This window comes from Zosterops lateralis (assembly GCF_965231275.1).
Source record: "Zosterops lateralis genome assembly, chromosome: 2".
Lineage (NCBI taxonomy): Eukaryota > Metazoa > Chordata > Aves > Passeriformes > Zosteropidae > Zosterops > Zosterops lateralis.
In genome coordinates, this window is record NC_139763.1 from 89,549,241 (window position 1) to 89,569,018 (window position 19,778).

Consider the following 19,778-nt stretch of genomic DNA (forward strand, 5'->3'; position numbering starts at 1 on the left):
AGGGAACTGCTGTCTTCCCCGTTTGAGAGCATTTCTAATCTTTCCTCATCTGAGATTGTGTGAAGCCAGAGGCTAACGGGCAGTGCAAGCACAGGCTGGAATGGAGGAGGAGAGATGGACGGAACAGGGGAGATGGGAGGGGAGGACTCAAGCTGAAGAGCCATTTTCTGTCTTCTGTCTCTTTGGATCCACTTCATCCTGCATCAGCCATGGGGAGAAAAAAGGAGAAGTTACCATCAAACAGTCACCATCCCAAGGTATATAATTTCTCCACTAAATTCTTAACTGCTGCTCTTTCTTCCATATGGCAATCTCTGTTAGGCCCACCCTAAAGCCACTCCCCTCTAAAGCACCCTGGAGCTGACACAGCTGTTGCATTGGTCGTGGTTAAGATGTGGACAGTTCCATTTAGAGGGACACCACACCCATGCTGTTACTTCCAGGAGGTGTACAAAGCTGAGGCTCACACCACTCCAGGCTGACCCCTGGGCCCACCCTTACAGGTCCATCTCCTGGCCTGAAGCCCAGAAGACAGAGGTAGTTCAGAGGTCATCACCAAGCACAACCTCCAGCACCTCAACTCTCTCTTACTTACTCAGCACCATGACTGCTGGTGGAAGGACCTGAATCCTACAAGGAGCATACAGTGATTTACTATCCCCTTGCCACATTAGATTTGTTTACCCACCTGCTGCTGAAGCAATGAGACCCGAGGCCAATTTGAGATTCTCAGCAGCAGCATCCACATGGATTTGATCAACAAACAGCAAGTAGCCTCATTCCTTCTCCCCACCTTTATTCTCACACTACTACTCACCTCCTCCTCCTCTGCAGATCGTTTCTCTGCGTGGCCATCCTGCTCTTGCCCATTCTCATCTGCTTCTAAGCAGAAGCAAGAAAGGAAAATCAGGGGTTAAACTGATGCAGCATTTAAGGGAATGTAATCTCACAGTCAAGAGGGCTCAGAGAAGGAATTTCCCTCCACAATCCTCTATTCCTCTGCAGCCTCCTATTCCTTCAATTTTCCCTACCTTCATCCTCATCACCACCTTCTTCTTCATCCACATCATCGGGATTCTCTTCATCATCCTCATCAGCTCCATTCTCCTCATCCTGAATGAAACAAATTGGTCAGAGCAGAAACTGGTGCCAGGATGGCATTTCCACGTGCTCTTTGCTACAAGCACCATTTCCAGGGCTTCAGCCACTTCAGGTGAGCATTGAGTACACTGTTACTTCAACAGTTATTCCCACCACCCCTGCTGAGCACTCCTAGTCCATCCCCAACAACATGAAGCTCCTCGTCTCCCACGAGCCTACATCCTGATGAGCTGCCGCCATCCCTCCCAACAACCAAAGCATCTCTGCGATTACAGGCTAATGACTTAGCCAAGGCTCATGCTACATCTGCTTCCAGATCCCTCCCGACCTTCATCAATCTGTGCATTTCCTCACTGTTCCTCCCCCCACCTTCTCCAGCACACGCTCCCTGTGTGCCTCAGGACACCTCAGTGGGCACAGGGCCACGTCTCCCGTGACACATTCTCCCACTTGTTCCCTGCTCCAGCCCCGTCTTTGACCTTTTTTCTCCCTGATGGGCTGTGCTGACTACACTAAGCCCTTCAAGGCTCATTCTCTACAATTATCCAAGAGCTCACTCTCCCTTTACCTCCATGCTGAGCTCCCTCGGCCTGCCCTCTTTCCCAATCCCCCATATTCCCTTCACAGCGAGCACCAAAACCTCCCCGAGAAGGGCCTCACCTCCACTATCTCCTTCTTCTTTTCTTTGTGGACTGCCTTCTCCTCGAGTTTTTCCTTCTTTTCTTTCCTTTCCTATATATGAAATTAGGTGCGGGGGGAGAGGGGGGGAAAAAAACCAACAACATTCCGGCGGTCAGCGGCAATAAAAGCCGGGGATGCCTAAACAAAGGCGGCTCGGAGGAGAGGCGGGATAGCGGGCGAGGAGACATATTAGGCGTTAAATCCGCCCGCCTGACAAAGGAAAACAGCGGCGAACGCGCGTCACAGCTACTTTTAGCCCGCACACGCCTGTGGAAACCAGAAGCGGCGGGGAAGAGTTTTAACGATTGATTTTAAAAAATAAATAAATAAAGGAGAAAAAAAAAAAAAGGAAAAAAAAAAAAGAAAGCTTGTCCGTAGGATCGAGGCGTTTCCGGACCTCTCTCTCTCTCTCTCTCCATTCCACCCCTCCCTCCTCCTCCTTCCCCCGCCATGCGAGGCCCGCGCTTTGTGTCCACACAACTTCGCTCCGGCTCGGCGGTGACACGGCTCCCCTCACTCCCTCCCTCCCTCCTGCCCCCCCCGCCCCGGCCCCGAGCGGAGCCGGGCCCAGCGCGCGCTCGCGCCGCCCGGCCAATGGGGGGCGGGGGCGGGGCGGGGGGCGCGAGGGCCCTCGGGGCCCCCCCATTGGCCGGGCGGCGCGCGAGGGGCCGCGCGCGCCCCCCGCCGCCAGGGCACCTCACGGAGCGCCCCCCCCCCCCCCGCCCGCTTCCCCCATTCCCTCCCCTCCCCTCCCGCCGGGAGCGCGGCCGGCTGCCAGGATGGGAAAGAGGGGAGCGGGCGGGGAGGGAGGTGTCTCACCTTAGCGCTCAGCTCCGCCGGTGCCTCCTCGACGCGTTTTTCCGACATGCTGGCCCCCCGGTTGCGAAGGGAAGAGGCTGGTGGGAACCGTGCGAGGGAAGGAGGGAGGGAGAGGGCGAGGAGGGGTCAGCGGCGGGAGCGCAAAGTCCCGGCGGTCCGCAGGCGGCGGCAGGATCCCGCCCCGGGGGCCAAAGTACCAGGGTCTCCCGCGGCGGGGGGATCCGCTGGGGCAGGGGATTTATACAGCGCCGGTGACGAGGAAGGAGGGACCTGGGGAGGGAGGAGAGAGGGACGGGAGGCGGAGGAGGGAGGAGAGAGGGACGGGCCGCTAGAACAATGTGCGCTCAGCCCGGCAGCGGGGGCGCACCGCGGGTCCCCGAAAGGCGCCGCACGGCCCCGTCGAGGGCAGCCCAAAGTCCCGCTCCGCGGTGCTGCGGCTCCGGCGGGCAGTGTCCAGGGAGGGGAGCAGAGCTCTCTGCCCGCAGCACGCCCGGGGTGCCGCCCGTACAGGCTGGCTGGCTCTCTCCAGGAGGAATCCGGGGGAGGCGAGAAGCGGCGCTGCGGGGCCGTGTGGGAGGGCAGCGCTGGCGACACGCGGCCTCCTGCCTGGAATTTTCCACTCCAGCTGCCCGCCCTTCCTCCCGCTGGAAGCGCTCCCGGCAGCGGGGCTCCTCCCCACCTTCCCCCCCCGTCTGCCCGCCCGCCCGGCGCTGGGCGCTTTTCCCGCGCTCTGCGCGCGGCTGAGGGAGTGGGCGGGGCCTCAGGCGGGGGTGGGCGGTGCTTCGCGGAGGGAGTGGGCGGGGCAGCCGGCGGTGGCGGGGGGGCGGATTAGCGAGCTCATCTCCCGGTCCCCATATAAGGAGGGGCTCGGGCTGGGGCGCCTGATTGGGCCATTCAAATGAGCTCTCTGCCTGGCAACAGGTCTCCCATTGGCTGGCGGCGAGCAGCGCGGGGGCGCGGGGCCGTTGATGCAGTGCGAGGCGAGAGGGGCCGCTGGCACGTGGGGCGGCGGGAAGGCGCGCGAGGGCGCGGGCATTATCCCGCTGGGCTCGGATCCTGCTCGCCCGGGACCCACCGCCCGCTCCGGGCCGCCGGCCGGGCAGCACGGCGTGCAACACTGACCCCTGCAGCCCGCCCGCCTCGAACGCGGGCTCTGGCAGACACGCCGGCCGTGCCTCACTCCGGGCTGGGAAGGATCACCGCCCAACTCCGAGCCTCCCTTTAGCCAAAGGTCCTTCCTGCAGAACCGCAGGTGGCGGCTTGCAGCTGCAGGGATTTGTTGCTAATGAAACAGATGTTCCCCTAGCTGTGCTTCAGCCCGTTGTTTATCAGCTTGAGCAGACTGGGATGACTAAATTCCCTTCACCTTTTCCAGAAGGTTTGTATTGTCCCGCTCTTAGTCACAGGCTCATACAAAATTAAAAAATAAATCTGCACGGGTTTGCAGGCCTACCTACATACAGAACTAAGCGTGCACATGAGCACATGGGGATGTACACGTGTACTCATTCATTCTCACAGGTGCAAGGCAAGGTTATTAATCCGTCTGGTTGAAAAATGTGTTGAGGTGCATGAGCCCTTCTTGTCCTTCAGATACAAACTCACGCTCTGTGCAAAGTCAGGATTTAGAGCTGGTGCTCTTGAGTTTAATCGAATGTGTCTCAGTTTGAGCATTTAACAGCCAAAGCCATTGGTATTCGTGGAACAGAGGGCACTGAGTACATACCTCCTGAAGGAAAGTATGAAAGAAATTGGATAAATTATACTCTGTGTGACAGGGAGGTAGAAGGTCCCCACCTTGTCATCTTATCTCCTCCACAGCTACAGCTGCTTCTCTCATGATCTGACTAATTAACGTTCTTCCCAGCTACGCACAGTGCAGAGTGCCTGCCCCAAAAAACAGTCCTGTAACTCAGACACACAGATCTAGACTAGTACCAAAATAAACCAAATTATGAAAATGCATGCACTAATTTTTTTCCCCTACTGTTTCACAAAACCCATCTGGCCAATTTCTCAGGTCTAGCTGCTGTCAGCATCCCAGGTCTGGTTTGGTTCAAGTACCCCTCTTTCATCCTCCTCTTTTGCAAGAAGAAAATCTTAATTTCTAGATATATACCTAAAAATATGAGGCCCCCCCCAAAAAAAAAAAAAAAAATCTATAGAGTGGCCAGATGTTATTCCTCTCTGCTTCTGCTTGTCAGACGGTGCATGGCTCATTTCTCTGCTGTTCTCACCAATCCAGGATTTTATCCTTTTCCTTTACACACTCAACTACTGAAAACACGAAATTACATTGACATATATCCCTTGGCAAAGACATCTTCATATTAATGCACAAACAGGCCTTGACACAACATCCTAGAGGGGAGAAAGCAAAGGATTACGTTCAGAGATGTTCCCATGCCCAAAGCTCCGTGTTGACACAGACTGCGCTCTCTTGGATACAAATAGACAAACACCTGTTTGTGCAAGGGGAGCTTGTTTCCACCAACCTGTGGGATGGAGCTGTTTGGTCAGCACTACAAACTGGCATGGCAGCAGTGACCTCTCCTTTCCTCCCCAGCACTTGCAGTGTGCAATCTCACATTGTCCTTTCCAAGCTCCCCACCACATCCTCTTTGCAATTTTTACCTCATCTGCTGCTTCTTGGCATTTGTCTCCTACCTGTGTTCTGGGCAGCACTCTTCCCATCGCCGTCTCCCTGGCTTCTCTTTGTGGCATCCTGTATCTTGCATACAAAATTCATCTCACATCCCCTCCTGTGTTTTTCACATCCCATTTTGCACTGCATGATTGTATCAACTATGCTTTTCCCCTTAAATCCAATGTGAAACTCTTCTTCCTTCCTTGTGACCTGCCTGTTTCTGCATTCCAACTCTTCTTGCCCTTTGGCTCCTCTCGGTGAGATGCCCTGGGCTTCTAGTGTGCAGCTGCTTCCCTCAAGTCCTGAGGGTATCCATTGACTGTCTCACCTAGCTCTTCCCTGTGACTTCTGCTCCTCCACCTAATCTGTGCCACTCTGCATTTCGCCTGCCAGATCGATCTGCAGCTTTTCTCTGCTCCTCTCTCCCATCTGTGCTTTCCCCTTTGTTGCAAACGCAAGTACACTCATTGTGCGCTCTGCAGATGCCAGTCCCTGCTCAGTATGTTCTGTAGTCTTTGTCTGCAGTTGCTTTGCCAACTCAGCAGAATATATTCCATCCTTTTTGGGGACTTATGTCCTTAGACAAAATTAGGGAGGTGCAGAAGTTACATAACAGATCATTGTGTGGAACAGACACTGTCCGTGTCTGCCTGCAGCCTAGACAACAATGGGAATGTCATTTTCTCCATACAGTGTCACAATTTTGGTGCCGTACCCTGTTTGAGCTTGGTGTTTATGTGGTGCATGTGTTTAGGTGCAGTACATGCTTGTTTGTCTACAGAGAGGATATTTTCCCTCTCTTACATTCTTTTGTGAGTGTAGAAAGTATGGTACTTTTCTATTGAGCTTGCAGGCGTGTGCCATCATACGTGAGCACGTGGTTGAGATGTGTTTGGGCTTTCATGCGTGGTATCTATTTTTCTGCTCCCAGAAAATGTGGGGTGAATGCACCTAGAAGCAATTATTTATGCATTTTGGTCTATTACCTTGCTAGTCATGTCACTGTGTTCTGATGGGGGCAGAGGGGATGGTGACTTCTGTGTTTATTTTGAAGGCTGAACTAAGTAACTATGAGCCATTTTCTGAGCAAAAGCAAAACACAATAACTGGGTATTTTAAGAATTATATTTACTGAGCTAACTCCTAAGTGGTTCCAAACCTCTTCCAAACTGTTTGCTGAATAACAAAAGAGCAGAAGGATGTGTATTTGCATTAAATTTTCTTAGATTTACATAAATCCAGAAACAGAGAACATCTGTCCTTTCACTTACAGCAAAACTAGCAAAATCTCAATGTGCAGAGGGAACGTGTTTAAATGCATTTATATATTTAACCCACGCTGTTCATCTTTCTCTTCTGTGCCCATTAACAATCCCGGCAGATAATCCGCTTTGTTCTTCTTTCACGATGCCGCATACTGAAGTTGAGAGGAAATACCCAAGGATTCAACCACCGGCCAACTTTGCATTGGGAAATGGCTTCCTGAGAGGCAGCAGATTTAAATGAGCCCTGCAGGAGGGTTGGGAAGCAGGGTAGGTAACACAAGGAGAAGGAAGCAAGAGGGAGTAGAAGGGAACGACGACGAGGGGTGACACAGCCTGTCAGAAGACTGGAAAGGGGAGGGATGTTTTCAATCGTGATTTTTTGTGAGCCTCTCTTTGCTAACGTAGCACAGATGGAGGTCGTGGTTCTCACTCACAGTGTGACAGACACGCTCTTAACACGAGCACAATATTCTGAAAGTAATCGCTGCCACGCAAGGCAAGCTGCAGCCACCACAGGCTGGCTGTAGCATCCCAAATATGAATTGTCACACTTGAGGATCAAATCAGAGCTGTCCTTCGCTCGGGGTGCCCTTCATCTGAGGTCAGAGTTACTTGTTGGGTGAGGATTACGTAAGAGGCACAGATGAAGGCAACCAATGAGGAAATGGCTGTGGGCAGCTCTGACTTCTGGTAACGAGGATTTCTTTGTCTTCCAGGCGTCCACAGGGCCCCTGGAACATTCGGGCGCGTTACGAAGCTGTTTCTGCCTTCCTGGCCCGAATGCTGGGAGCAGGTACCAGGGCAGGGTTTCTCAGCGTGCCCTTTATTTGCCTTCCCCAGGTGATGCTCAGTTTGCTGTCCCCGGGCCGGCCGTGCCATGGGGATGCCGGAGATGCCGGGGGGGCCGCGGGCAGCAGCAGCAGCATCCATCGCTCTCCATCCCTCCCTCGCTCACCTCCTCCGGGCTGCCTGCTGAGCGCCTTCTCCCTCCCCTTCCCTCCTTTCCTGCCTTCCCCCCAGCACAACCTGGGCAGCTCAAAGGAAAAAAAAAAAAAAAAAAAAAAAAAAGGAAATGGAGAGACATAATTTTTTTATTATTATTATTCATGGTGAAAAGAGAGGCGGTCTGAATAGAGAGTGTGAGAGGAGCAATATGGGAGCCTTGCTTTTCATTCACAGCCCCACGTCGCTCGTTATTGCGACCCAGGGAATGGCCATCCCCTTGTCGGGCATAACGTGGTGAGTGCTCTGCAGAATCCCCTCCTAGGGATACTGCAGCAGCAGATCCTGCATTCCTCAGAGCTGCCCGCCTCGTCCACATTCCTCAAAAAAGGTTGCCGTTCCAATTCCTCCTTCCAGGGTTTCATGCAGCGTTTGTCTCCAACATGACTCTCTGCAAGCAAAGCTCCCTCAAGGTTTGCTGACCTGGCAATGGCCCTGGAAATGCAGCCTTTAGTAAGGTGTCCATCAGGTGCAAGGACTGCAGAAATACCCAGGGAGAGCCCCAGTGTCAGCCCCCAGTCTCACAAACCCAGCCCTTGGTTTGCGCTTGCAGAGGAGCAGCATTAGGGACAGAAAAAGGATCTGCAAGGCAGTGTTTGTTCCAGACTCTCTTCTGTTCCTTTCCCCTATGTGTTCGAAGGCAGCAGTGCCTGACTTATAGTTTGGAAAAACTGAGAGAGCCCTACCATCTCTGGGACATTGCAGGAGTGGGAGGATCACTGGTATCAAAAGGACAGCAATTTATTTCATCCCAGATCTGGGGAAAAGAAGAAAGAAAAGAAAAAAAAAAATAAAAGAAAAATCCCAAAGAAATGTTTACATTTCTGCCCTAGAAGCTCTTTACCTCCCTTTGCATCCTGACATCTGAGGTCAATTCCACACTCCAATCAAACACCAAGAGAGCCTCAGAGCTAAAGGAAAACACACCAGACAGGAAAGGCTTTCCAGACTGGAGGTCTCTGAAGGATGATTCAGGTTTGCAGAAGCAGCATCAGAGAGGCTGAGGCAGCACCAAGGGCTTTGTGTGAGCTTCAGCACTCACATATGAGCTCTGAGCTGGTGGCAGGAGGCTGTTTGAGCAGCTCACTTATGAACAACCTCCGTCTGAGATGTTTGGCCCTGCTTAGCCTGTGCCCTGCCCACAGGACTTGTGTCCACCTCATGATCCTGCACCATTGTGCTGTCGACAGTTCCCCTATTGTGGACATTTTGGTTTCAGCCTCTGCAGAATGCAATTACTGTGTACAGAAGGGACTTCTGAAGAGCCTTCTGCATGCACACAGACACGGGCCTCCCGTGAGAGGTCTTCTTTCTCAATACCAAGCACTTTTGAGACCTGCCGTAACAAGAAGTATTGCCAAGTCCTCCATGCATTCCACACGTAAAGCATGCTACTGGGTCATTTTCCTCTGTCAGGCTCCGAAATCCAAGGACATGGCTCCTGCCACAACTCAGGAGCTCGATTTCTCAACCACTTCTTGCAACCTGCTATTTCCAGTCCTCTGGCACAGGTCCAGTCTGGCTCCTGCACATGGTGGGCCGGATGCAACAGTCAACAGAAGCAGCACTGAGGAAGCGTGCCCTGAGCTGGAGCTGGGATGAGTCAGTCTGCTCTCTTCCCTGTAATCCAGTGGAGCTGGTGGTAGCTGAAGGCAACCAGCATTCCCCAGAGATGGTGACAGAGGCGTCATCCCCCTGCTTTCTGGAGATTCCCCACCACAGCTGTAGGTGCACACAAGTACCTACACTTCCCCTGTGATGGCTGGTGGCTGTCCAGGATCAGTGATGACCCACAGCTGGCTTATCCTCCCTGCCTCTGCCAGCAGAGCACTGCGTGCGCAGGCTGTCCATGTGCTCAGGGCAGCCAGACAGCTCTGTAGGTGCCTCCTACATGCTCATGCCGTGCAGGAAGCCTGGGATAAGTGGTGCTTCTGCAGTGGCCAGGCTTCGCTGTGGACTCTGGCCAGGAGCCAACTGGCCATGAGCCACAGGGGTTACTACAGAATCACAGAATATTCTGAGTTAGAAGGGACCCATCAGGATCATCGAGTCCAGCTCCTGGCCCTGCACAGGAGCATGACCAAGGGTCACACCCTGTGCCTGAGAGCGTTGTCCAAACACATCTTGAACTCTGTCAGGCTTGGTGCTGTGACTGCTTTCCTGGGGAGCCTGTCCCAGTGCCCAGCTACCCCCTGGGTGAAAAACCTATTCCTGATATCCAGCCTAGACCTCTCCCGACACAGTTTCATGCCATTCCCACGGGTCCTGTCAGTGGTCCGCAGAGAGAAGGGGTCAGTGCCTGTCTCCGCGCTGCCCGTGGTGAGGAAACCGTGCGGGGCGGTGGGGCTCGCCCTGTCCCTCTGTTCCCACCGCATTCCCCATTCCCATTCCCGGCGGGAGGAGCGGGCCGGGGGCGCCGCCCGGGGGCCGCCAGGGGGCGCTGTACCGCGAGCCCCGCCTGGCCCGCTCCCTCCCCCGGGGCGGGCGCGCATGCGCGGGGCGGGCGGGGCGGAGGCAGCGCGGCCCGGGGCGCGATGGGCGCGGAGGCGTGAGCGGCCCGGGGGCTCGGGCTGCGCCGGACCGGGACCGCCGACACCGGCAGGCACGGCCGGGCAGGGATACGACCGGGCAGGGCCGCGGCGGGCGGGCCGGGACCGCGATCGGGGGCGGGGGGAGCGCTGCCATCACCTGTCCGGGCCGGCGGGGGGGCGGGTTCCGCCGCTCCGCCCCTCCCTCCCCGCCCTCAGCCCCGGCTGCGCTCACCGCCCTCTCCCCTCCGCAGAGGCCGCCCCCGAGCCAGGGCAGCATGTTCCGGCTGATGAGGGATGGCGAGCCGGAGGACCCCATGTTCGCCATGTGAGTCGGGGCGGGCACCCTGCGGGGCGAGGGCAGGAGGAGGGAGGGGGGCTGCGGCACGGCAGGGCCCGGCCCGGGAGGCGCCGCTGCCCCCGCGTCCCACAGGCGGGCGGGCAGGGGCAGGGGCCGGGCGGGCCCCGAGCGCCGCTGCAGCGCGGCTGTGTGGGGACACACACAAACATCCTCCGCAGGGGCTGCACGGCCAATAACAGGGATCGCATCAGTCTCCTTTCTGCGATATTAGAGCGCGGTCTTGGAGGAAAGCGTAATAAAGTAGGCCAAAAGGCATCGCAGCCTCTCTGAGAGGAAGAGAGGGCTGGAAGAACTAATCTTTTTCTTTGCGCAAGGATTTTTTTTTTTTTTTTTTTTTGGTCTTATGCAAAGTAGGGTTGCAGTTGAGGTAGATAAAATCTGCTGCTCTGTCCAGTGTTTGTTGCTGCGCTGCACAGGAAGTCGTTAATGGAGCTGGACGAGGCTGCTGAAGCAGTTGACAAGTTGTGAGAACAAAGTAAAGAGAAGACAACGGGTAGTCTTGAAACGCGAGTATTGAAATCTAACAAAGGTCCCGAGAACTCTTCCTGGGATTCCTTTCACTGAATGTTTTTGTTTCTGTCCTCAGTACAGAAATCGGATGCTATTGATAAATTTTGGCAGTGACACTAAGTTGGCAGCCCTTGCCTAAGTGGATAAGGAATAGACTGTAATACGGGAAGAATTTGATTATGTTAAACGAGACACTACTAGAAATTTGGTGAAATTTATGCAGGTCAAAGAATAGTGCATTTTTTTGCTTATGAAATCAGTAGTAAGCAAGAATTTTATCAGTGAGCAAATTAGCAGGAGAGGAGACCTTGATGTCCCAGTTAGTCACCAAATGACACTGCGTTCTCATTAACGTGGCAGGTATGAGTCTAGCTTTTATTATGGGAAGCATTTCCAGTAGAGACAGAAAAGTATTGGTTTGTAGTGGGTACTTCTGTGATCTCTGGAGTCTGTGCTGTAGAGGTCATTAAAGCTCAAGAGGGATAATTGCAGACTAAAGCGTGTGCAGGAAAAAAGCTATGGTATTTCCCAGAAGTGTTTAATTGTGGCCACCGTATTCTGTGACTGATCCTTACCTTCCTTTTCCTCCTCTTGCTTCACCAACGTGTGTGAATGCGTGCAGGCCTCAAAGTGGAGGCTGCAAAAGAAGGGAAAGAAAACCAGTTAAGAGATCCCAGTTACTGCTCCCTTTCTCCCTCAAATCTGGAAAAGCTGTATGTGGTCTCAAGTCCTGGGGGGCAGAGGGGTGTCAGGCCATGCAGTCCATTCTGGAGGTTCCAGTCTTGCATTGCACTGTTTGTGTCTGTGTACATGGAGGGGTGAGAGGACAATATGTAGGATCTCCCACTCCCTGGTGCCATTAAATGTAGCCCTCACTTTGCAGCCAGGAAGGTCTTTGTGCACTTCCCTACAAAAGATGTTGGAGCAGTGAGGTTCTGGATGGAGTGGCCTTGTCCATACTTGGCTCCAGAGCAGTACTGGAAGCGGAACACCAACCTCCTTCTGAGCAGACAGAAATTAGTACCTGAGAGGGCTTCTATGGTATGAAACCTTCTATCACAAGAAATATCATGGGATCCAGAGGTCCCTTCCAGCCCCAGGAATCACCATAGACAACACAGACTTCTCAGAATTCTGAATTTTCAGCTCGGGAAGGGATGTACAGCTGTGTAAGAAAACCTCAGAGCTGTGAGGAGTGGGTTATGTGGGGCTTAGTCCTCAGCGTTGTTCTCTCCACCTCTCCCCAAGGGATCCCTTTGCCATCCACCGGCAGCACATGAACCGGATGCTGTCTGGGAGTTTTGGGTTCGGGCCGCTCCTCGGCATCACGGATGGCTCCACACCCGGGGCTCGCCAGGCTGGCCGCAGGATGCAGGTAACAGGGGGGCTGAGCACAGGCTGGAATGGCTCAAACTGATCTGTCAGCTTCTGTCTCCCACCTTCCCTGGGTTGGGCACTCCCCTCTCCTCCACACAGGTGGTGGGTGCAGAATAAATCTCTTGGGCAGTGGTGTTCTGGTCCTTCTCTGTACCCCACCTCTGTTATATTAACGTGTTGAATGCAACTGCATTCTAGGTTGGATGGGAGGAAAGGAATAGACATGTGTTGTGAATTCATATAATGGGGAGAAATGTAGGAGCATCACCTCATGTCTGGTTTGTTAGGGGTGATGTGGTTGAACCTCCAGGAATCCATGGGATGCTTTCTTGATCTGTTCATAGAGCCTGAGTGTTCCCAGTTCTGTTTCTGTGAAGGATTAGTGTGTTCTGATGAGGATCTAGTGTTTGGCTGTTGCAAAGTCATTCTCTGTTCTGTTTTTCTGTTCTCCTGGCAGGCAGGAGCTGTTTCACCCTTTGGGATGCTTGGCATGGTAAGTTTTCTGTTTTTCTGGGTCAGATTAGAGGCTTTCCAAGTAATGGCTCCATACTGAGATTCATCAGCACTGTGTGCAACCAGTGCTAAAATGTAGCCATCTGTGAGCATGACCAGCTATCCTACCAGGTAGGGAGGATGGGAATGTCTGAGGAGACCAGGATGAGCTTTAGATTTATAGTAAATGGAATAGGGAAGAGGGTATTGAACTGAAACTGGAAGCATCTGGTTTCTCTTGGACCACTCATTGAGTTGCTTTATGACTTCAGGCCTTTACCTTGTTTCCCCTCTAATGTTTTAATCCTGTCTGTGAGCTGTTTTTGAGCAGAGTCTCTGTATATATGGGGAAGTTGTATTTGCACCTTGACCAGAGAAAAGCCATAAAGCTGTTATAGCACAATATTTCATGGGAATTGGGACAGTTAATATCTGGGAAGAGCAGGTAGTCCCTTAATAACCTCATATGTCTGAAAAGAAGCTGCAGATCTGGAGGTAATGGAGGAGCTGTGAGGCTGCAAGGAAAGGACTTGGCCATCAGTAGGCACAGGGGATTATTGCACCTCCTTTGCCAGCAGTGGCAGCTCGAGAAGCCAGCAGAATACTTCAGGTAAACAGGGCTGGAATGAGAATGGCTGTGTGTATGTGAGAACACCACACTCGGAGCGTGCTGATCTCCGTCTTCCACCAAAATAATACAGTGGAAATAGGTTATTCCAGATCCAGCGACTTTAGCTGTCTTGCTCTGCAGAATTGCCTCAATGAAAGAGACTTCAGTGTCCCAGAATTTTTGTAGCTCAGAGGAGGATTAATAAGACTACAAACACATAGACTTCAAAGTATAATAGCATTGTGTGTGAGTACTGCTCTGCTGGAAACGAGAACAAGAGGCTACTCGAGGAAACAAAAAAAAAAAGGAAATCAGCAAGTTTGAACTGACATTGTAATTTTGTTTACATATTGCACAATTAACCTGTGAGACCTGCTGGCCCAGGGTGTTACTGCAGCATTCAGGTTTACAGGATGGAAAAGGCAGGTGTTTGTAGGGGAAAATGAGCAGATTTGTTGCTAGGCTAGAAAGAAAACAATCAGTGGAAACTTTCTTAAGATCACTGTTAGTACATGTGCTGAGATTTCTTCTCCTAATTTTGCTGAGTCCTCAGGCTGAAAAACTCCAGTGCATCGGCAGTTGGATGCAAACTAAAAGAACAACCTTTACCAGAACATTGGGCAATGCAACCTGAGAGAATGGAGAGAAGAGCAACGCCAAATTCTGGTGTTTTTTTTTTTTTTCTGTGCTACTGAAAGAATGTGAAAAAAAATCAAGGTTTTTCTTTTTAGGCAGCAGGTTTTTTGCAGATAGTCTGTTGTTCTTTCCTCATGTCTCTTCCCAGACTGACTACTCCTCTGTTCTCTTTTCCTTTTTATCAGGCAGGTGGCTTTATAGATATGTTTGGGATGATGAACGACATGATTGGAAACATGGTAAGAACCCTCCATGAACCATTCTGTATTGAGGGGAGTGCTGAGGGTGCTTCTGCCATCCCTCTAATGCCTCTCATCTTACTGTGCTGCTTGGGATGGACTGAGCCACACCTGCCGAGGTGGCAGAGGCTGTAAGCTTTGTTTCATCGCTGGGAGTCAGTGACAGAGCTTGTTCCTGAGTGCAGGCAGAGGAGAGGGGTGAGGAAGGAAGCGTGGGGGTGGACTTGTTTAGCAAGAAATAAGTACTAATTTAACAGGAAGATGTATTCTCCAGAAAAATTGATCCATGGAGATTATATTCTTCCTATTGTAACTTCTTACTTCATTGTATAGAGAGAATTAAATGCCATCTCTTCTTCCCTCCCATCCCTCCTTTCCACCATTCCCCATCCCTTCGTGCAGGAGCATATGACAAGTGGTGCTAACTGCCAGACATTTACCTCCTCAACCGTCATCTCTTATTCCAACCTGGGTGATGGGCCCAAAGTCTATCAGGAGACCTCAGAGATGCGTTCAGCACCTGGCGGGGTAAGGAGGAGGCTGCTGGCTTTGCTGTGACAGGGTGGGTGTCGTTTGGTGGCTTTGTGGGTGGCCACCCGCAGCACTTTGGCTTTGCAGTCAGCTGCAGTTCGAGAAGCACATTGTGCTCTTGTGACTCACTGAACCGTGCCAAGGGCCCCTGGGAGGAAATGGGAAGTGCTGGCGCTGGGGAATCCATTCTTCCCTCTTTGTAACGCTGCGTCTGACATCCTGGGAATGGTGGCGGTGCAAATTGGCTGGAATACTGGAGGCAGGAATCAGGGTGCCTTAGGGGGCTGGGAGGAGGAATGAAAATGTTGATCCCACGTGGGAATCTGCCCCCAGATCCGTGAGACAAGACGAACCGTAAGGGACTCGGACAGCGGCTTGGAACAGATGTCGATCGGACACCACATCAGGGAGAGGGCCCACATCATGCAGCGGTCCCGGAACCATCGCACGGGCGACCAGGAGGAGAGGCAGGACTACATCAACATGGATGAAAGTGAGTAGTGCCCGTGTCCTCCTCCCAGCAAAGCCAGGTGCCGCTTCCCCACCTGCTCCTCCCCACCCGGGCTGGTTGTCTCCCTGCAGGCGACGCGGCCGCGTTTGACGACGAGTGGCGGCGGGAGACGTCGCGGTTCCGGCCGCAGCGGGGTCTGGAATACCGGCGTCACGAAGGCGGCGGCGCCCGGCGGGCCGAAGGGACTCGTCTCGCCATCCAGGGCCCTGAGGACTCTCCCTCCAGACAGTCCCGCCGGTACGACTGGTGAACTCGGAGCAGACCTTGTGGGGGGTGCAGCATGGCCACCCCCAGATCTACCTACACGCCCTTGTAAGTCTTAACAGGTTCCTTCCCTGTCCTCCGCTGCATGGCTGCCTCTTGGACACAGGGTTATTTTTTTTCCTTTGCGCTAATCTTACGTTATTTTGAAGTTTCAGTTGCAAAGGTGTTTCCCCACTTTGAGAGAGCAGGGGAAGGTGTGAATTTTGAGAAGATGCTGTGCTGAGCAGGAAGATGGAAGCTGTTTAAGTCAGCTCTGTCATGAACAAAAGGCTTGTGGTGTCAGCTTGAACTGATGGCTGAAATAGTATGACGTGATGTAGGATTGCAATCTGTGGAGTGTTTATATTGTCATTGTATAGAACTTAGAGACCATTTGCTGTCCATCCAGTTTGAAATATAAGTAAGTGCTGGTGTCTGCTCTCCTGTGCTTTGAATAGGGCTCACTAGGATGTGATCTAGTGCTTGAAAGAGGACATTTCCCCCTTTTTTTTGATGTCTAGACATCAGGTTTAAACATGTCTTTATCTGTCTTTTGCTTCCTAGGCACCACTTACTCTTTTTATGTCTTCTGTTTCCTTTCCTCCCAGGTACAGACAGTGAAACTCTGAAGCCCCTTCAAAGCACCACTTGGACCCTCAAATTTAGTATTAACATCCCTCCCACTTAAGAATTGAAACAAAGCAACTAATCTTCTGCATTGCTCTTTCTCACCCCATTATTTGGGTGCTGCAGTGGGGCATGGGGAATCTCACTGATGTGCAAGGAACACATTAATTGCCCATACCCTCTCTGCTGTCCCTTGGCTCTGTTCTTTCTGCCAGTAGTGCTGGGCATGAGGAGCTGCCACCTTGCCTCTTCCATCCTTTCCACTCTTTCTGTGCTGGGTTGGGCTGGTTCTGAAGTTCGTGTTTAGTCCCCTGTGAAAGGAATATGAGGGAATTCTGCTAGAACCCCCTGTCAGTCCCCTCACCGGGACAGAGGCTTGGATTCCCCTGCTGCTCCTTGGTGCAACTGTGGAGAAGCAGAAGGATGTGTCCATTGGAGAAGGGAGGAGCAGAACAAAAGCTGGATCAGCCTGTGGGCCCCCTGACCCCTCTTCAATCAGCTCCCCCACTTTTTTAATTTGTGAAACTTGTAACTAGATGTTTACTGAATAAAGAAACAAACTGTAAAGAATTGGTGGATCAGTCTTTACCTTCAGCTGACCTGATCATGCCTGCTGTGGAATCAAGTGACCACTTTCACATCCTTGGAAAATTGCTGAGGAGAAACTTGGTGTTAAATTCTAAGGCTTTGTTTTCTTACAGAAAATAGCCTAATAGCCTTCCCATGTAGTCACAGAGTGAGATGATGTTCAACATGGAAATTGTGAAAGAAGACCCAAGTACTCACCATTTGCAAAAAATGCCCTCTAATTGCTGTAGTTTTGCTGTGCACTCAAGGGAAATTGGTTGGTCTTTCTTGCTGCCTGGTCAGCTGTGCAGCCCTGAGTAGGGCCTCTGGGGCTCCTGCACAGACAGGGAATACTTCCATTATCTTCATATTATATCACTGCAACCGTGGCTGATGCTACGAATGACCTTTTCTTAACTTCTTCAGTATAAGGTGAAAATTGAGAGGCATTAGGAATATAGGACCAGGGAAGATCTCCTGAGTTTTTGGCCAGTTTCATGCTCTGGCACACACCCTTATACAAACCTTTTCATTAGTTTTATTTGGAACAGAAGGCAGGAAATCAATTCATGACTTACACTTGGAAGTGGTGTGTTGGGATCTTGCGGTGTATCCCTCTGTTGTAAATGTGGGCACTAACACAGAGACACACCTTGCTGGGGACTGACTGTCCTGCCCTGAAAAAAGGATGCAGCATCCACCCTCTGGAAGCTCAGGGCAGAGTTTGCATGTGTTCCACCCTTCAAGGAAGTGCAGAACAGAGCTGTGGCTCATGGCAAGCTCTGTCCCCACTTCCCCTATGCTGTTTCGTCCCATGGCAAACCCCAGTAAGAGTCATAGAATACTTTGGTTTGGAAAGGACTTCAAAGACAGCAGCCTGCTGTCCCTGGCAGTGGAGTGACTTTCTGGAGGTGTCATAGTTGTGGCAAGCCCTGAAAGAAAGCAAGGCTGAAGGAGGAGCTGCACAGAAAAAAGCAGGGCTTGGGAGAGGTTTTGTGGAAATCATCTTGTAGTTGCCAGACTGTGAAAGAAGGGACTACAAGAACAGCAGCCCTCATCTCTGGCAGTCTTGAGCCAGTGCAAGATGTGGCACCTGGTGTTTTGATCCAGTGAAGAACTCAGAAAAGTGCTCACAGCACAGAGATGGTGGCAGTAGACAGCTGCCAGGTCCTGGCCAGGGTTTAGGTGATGTCTGAGGTGGAGAACAGGAAAGTGGCCATGGTGGTGGTGGGGATTAACAGTGACCTTTGATTGTGAGGATCCATTCCTCTTTGGGCATGGATTTCCTAATCTTGATCTAATCTCAAATCCTTTTATCTGGATTCACCTTTGCTCCCTGTTGGGTGCTGTCCTGCTTACAGATTTAGGTAGGACCCTTGCGTGCTGTTCCACTCCGCAGTGGGAGGGTGATTTACCTGGCTGCCTGAGCCTTGCTGACTGCTGTACAGTCATTCCCAAGGTCTCAGCCTTCTCCAGGGGCAGCAAGGCACTGGTGGTCTAGGAATATGGAAAAGGAGTTCAGGGAGAGGAGAACTCTGTGTTAAGACAGGAGCCCAGGGGGGAGTTTTAGAGATCCCAAACCAGGAAGTAGGGGAAGTATATTGAGAGAGTGACCCCTTTGCTTGTCCCAGGCTGACATGGTACCTGAACTTCTGACTTCAGAAAGCAGAAGGGTTTTTTCTGAAGAAGGGAACACACCTACCTCGGGTTGATTTTTTCCTATTAGTTACAGTTTCAAGTGAAATGGTTTCCCCTTAAAAGCAATCTACCTCCTGTATCAGGGCACAGGAAAGGCTGGGATGATTCTCTTCCATTTCTGAAATGTCTCTGACAATTGTGCCAGCAAGACAGAGAAAGAGAAGGCTGGATGTTCTCAACATGAAAATCAAACAGTATTTATTTCAGATGGGCAGGGCATGGTCCCAAATCATCCTTATCCATCCAAGGAAGACAAAATCCCTTCTTGCACCTTCTCCCATAGCTGTCACCTTCAAATTGGATGAATTGAAGCACCAAATCAGTGCAGTTCAGTGGTACTACTGGATCTTCCTAAGGAGCAAGTAGGGCACCTGAAGTGAAGCTGAGGGGCCTGACACTCTTTAAAGAGACAGAGGGAAGGGGAGGTGAGAGATGGAGAGAGGCTGGAAACACTAGTAGGAAGATAGATAATATAACCTCAGATGAGAATGCGCCAGCTACATGCAAATAAACCAGAAACTTAGGTGGTTTTGTTTGTTATATATTCAGTTTTTCATAATTGAAAATATATCATGAAAATAAAACCCATTAGGGCTAGTAGGAACTTTGTCCTTATATGTTTTTTTGGGTAGCCCTGAAGGTCTGTGCATCTTCCACTGTACTTTTCGAAGTATGGGGGAAATATTGGGGGAATTGTAGAATACTGAGGAGAAAGAAGTCTGGGAAAGTTAACCTGGTGCCAATACTTATAAATAAAAAATTAGATGATATCCACACCTGTAAACTAGGTAAACTGACATTGAATCAAGATAAGAGTTGCAAAATGCATTAAATTTTAAAATAACTATTTGTGTCCCAGTGTTTATAATATGTGATCTCACTTCTCGAAATCTTTCCTGTCCAACAACTGTGATAATTTCTGATTAAATTGTGGGTCGAGTTAACAAAGGCACTACAGCAACCTAGAGTTAGAGGTTACAACAGCATGAGGCATTTTATCTGGCCACACAAGACTATGCTCTGATGTAAAGTCAGTTAGTAATTATTAAAACAACAAAAGGGCCAATATTATAAATTTTAGTTCACTGATAGATTTCAAGTAATGAGGGGGAAAAGAGACCATAGAATATGAAATTATTTCCAGTAGGATGTTGTTCTGAAACTAATGCTCATTAGTAACTTGATTAATGATCTGAAAGAAGGTATTAAACCAGTGCTGATGAAGCTTTCCGAGGATCCAAAGAACAATGAAAGTAATAAATGTTGGAAAAAGATGAGTTGTACTGAACAGTCAGTAACTATTGGTGTGTTTATTTATAAACAGTAGGTATTT

At 51.2% G+C, this 19,778-nt stretch overlaps 3 protein-coding genes across 3 annotated transcripts in view; 2 read left to right on the forward strand and 1 right to left on the reverse strand.

Annotated features, from left to right (window-relative positions):
* Positions 1-19,778, forward strand: part of PHB2 (prohibitin 2) — a 241,086-nt gene that overhangs the window by 176,293 nt on the left and 45,015 nt on the right. The gene's annotated exons all lie outside the window — the stretch shown is intronic.
* PTMS (parathymosin) lies at positions 24-2,820 on the reverse strand. Its single transcript, XM_083884671.1, has 5 exons — positions 2,602-2,820; positions 1,762-1,833; positions 1,032-1,113; positions 818-882; positions 24-198 (listed from the first exon to the last, which is right to left on the reverse strand). The coding sequence occupies exons 1-5, from the start codon at positions 2,647-2,649 to the stop codon at positions 148-150; spliced, it is 318 nt and encodes a 105-aa protein (XP_083740797.1). The 5' UTR covers positions 2,650-2,820; the 3' UTR covers positions 24-147.
* MLF2 (myeloid leukemia factor 2) lies at positions 10,070-16,750 on the forward strand. The gene is made up of 9 exons (XM_083885300.1): positions 10,070-10,117; positions 10,298-10,371; positions 12,163-12,289; positions 12,749-12,784; positions 14,215-14,268; positions 14,671-14,796; positions 15,133-15,292; positions 15,382-15,622; positions 16,162-16,750. The coding sequence occupies exons 2-8, from the start codon at positions 10,322-10,324 to the stop codon at positions 15,558-15,560; spliced, it is 732 nt and encodes a 243-aa protein (XP_083741426.1). The 5' UTR covers positions 10,070-10,117; positions 10,298-10,321; the 3' UTR covers positions 15,561-15,622; positions 16,162-16,750.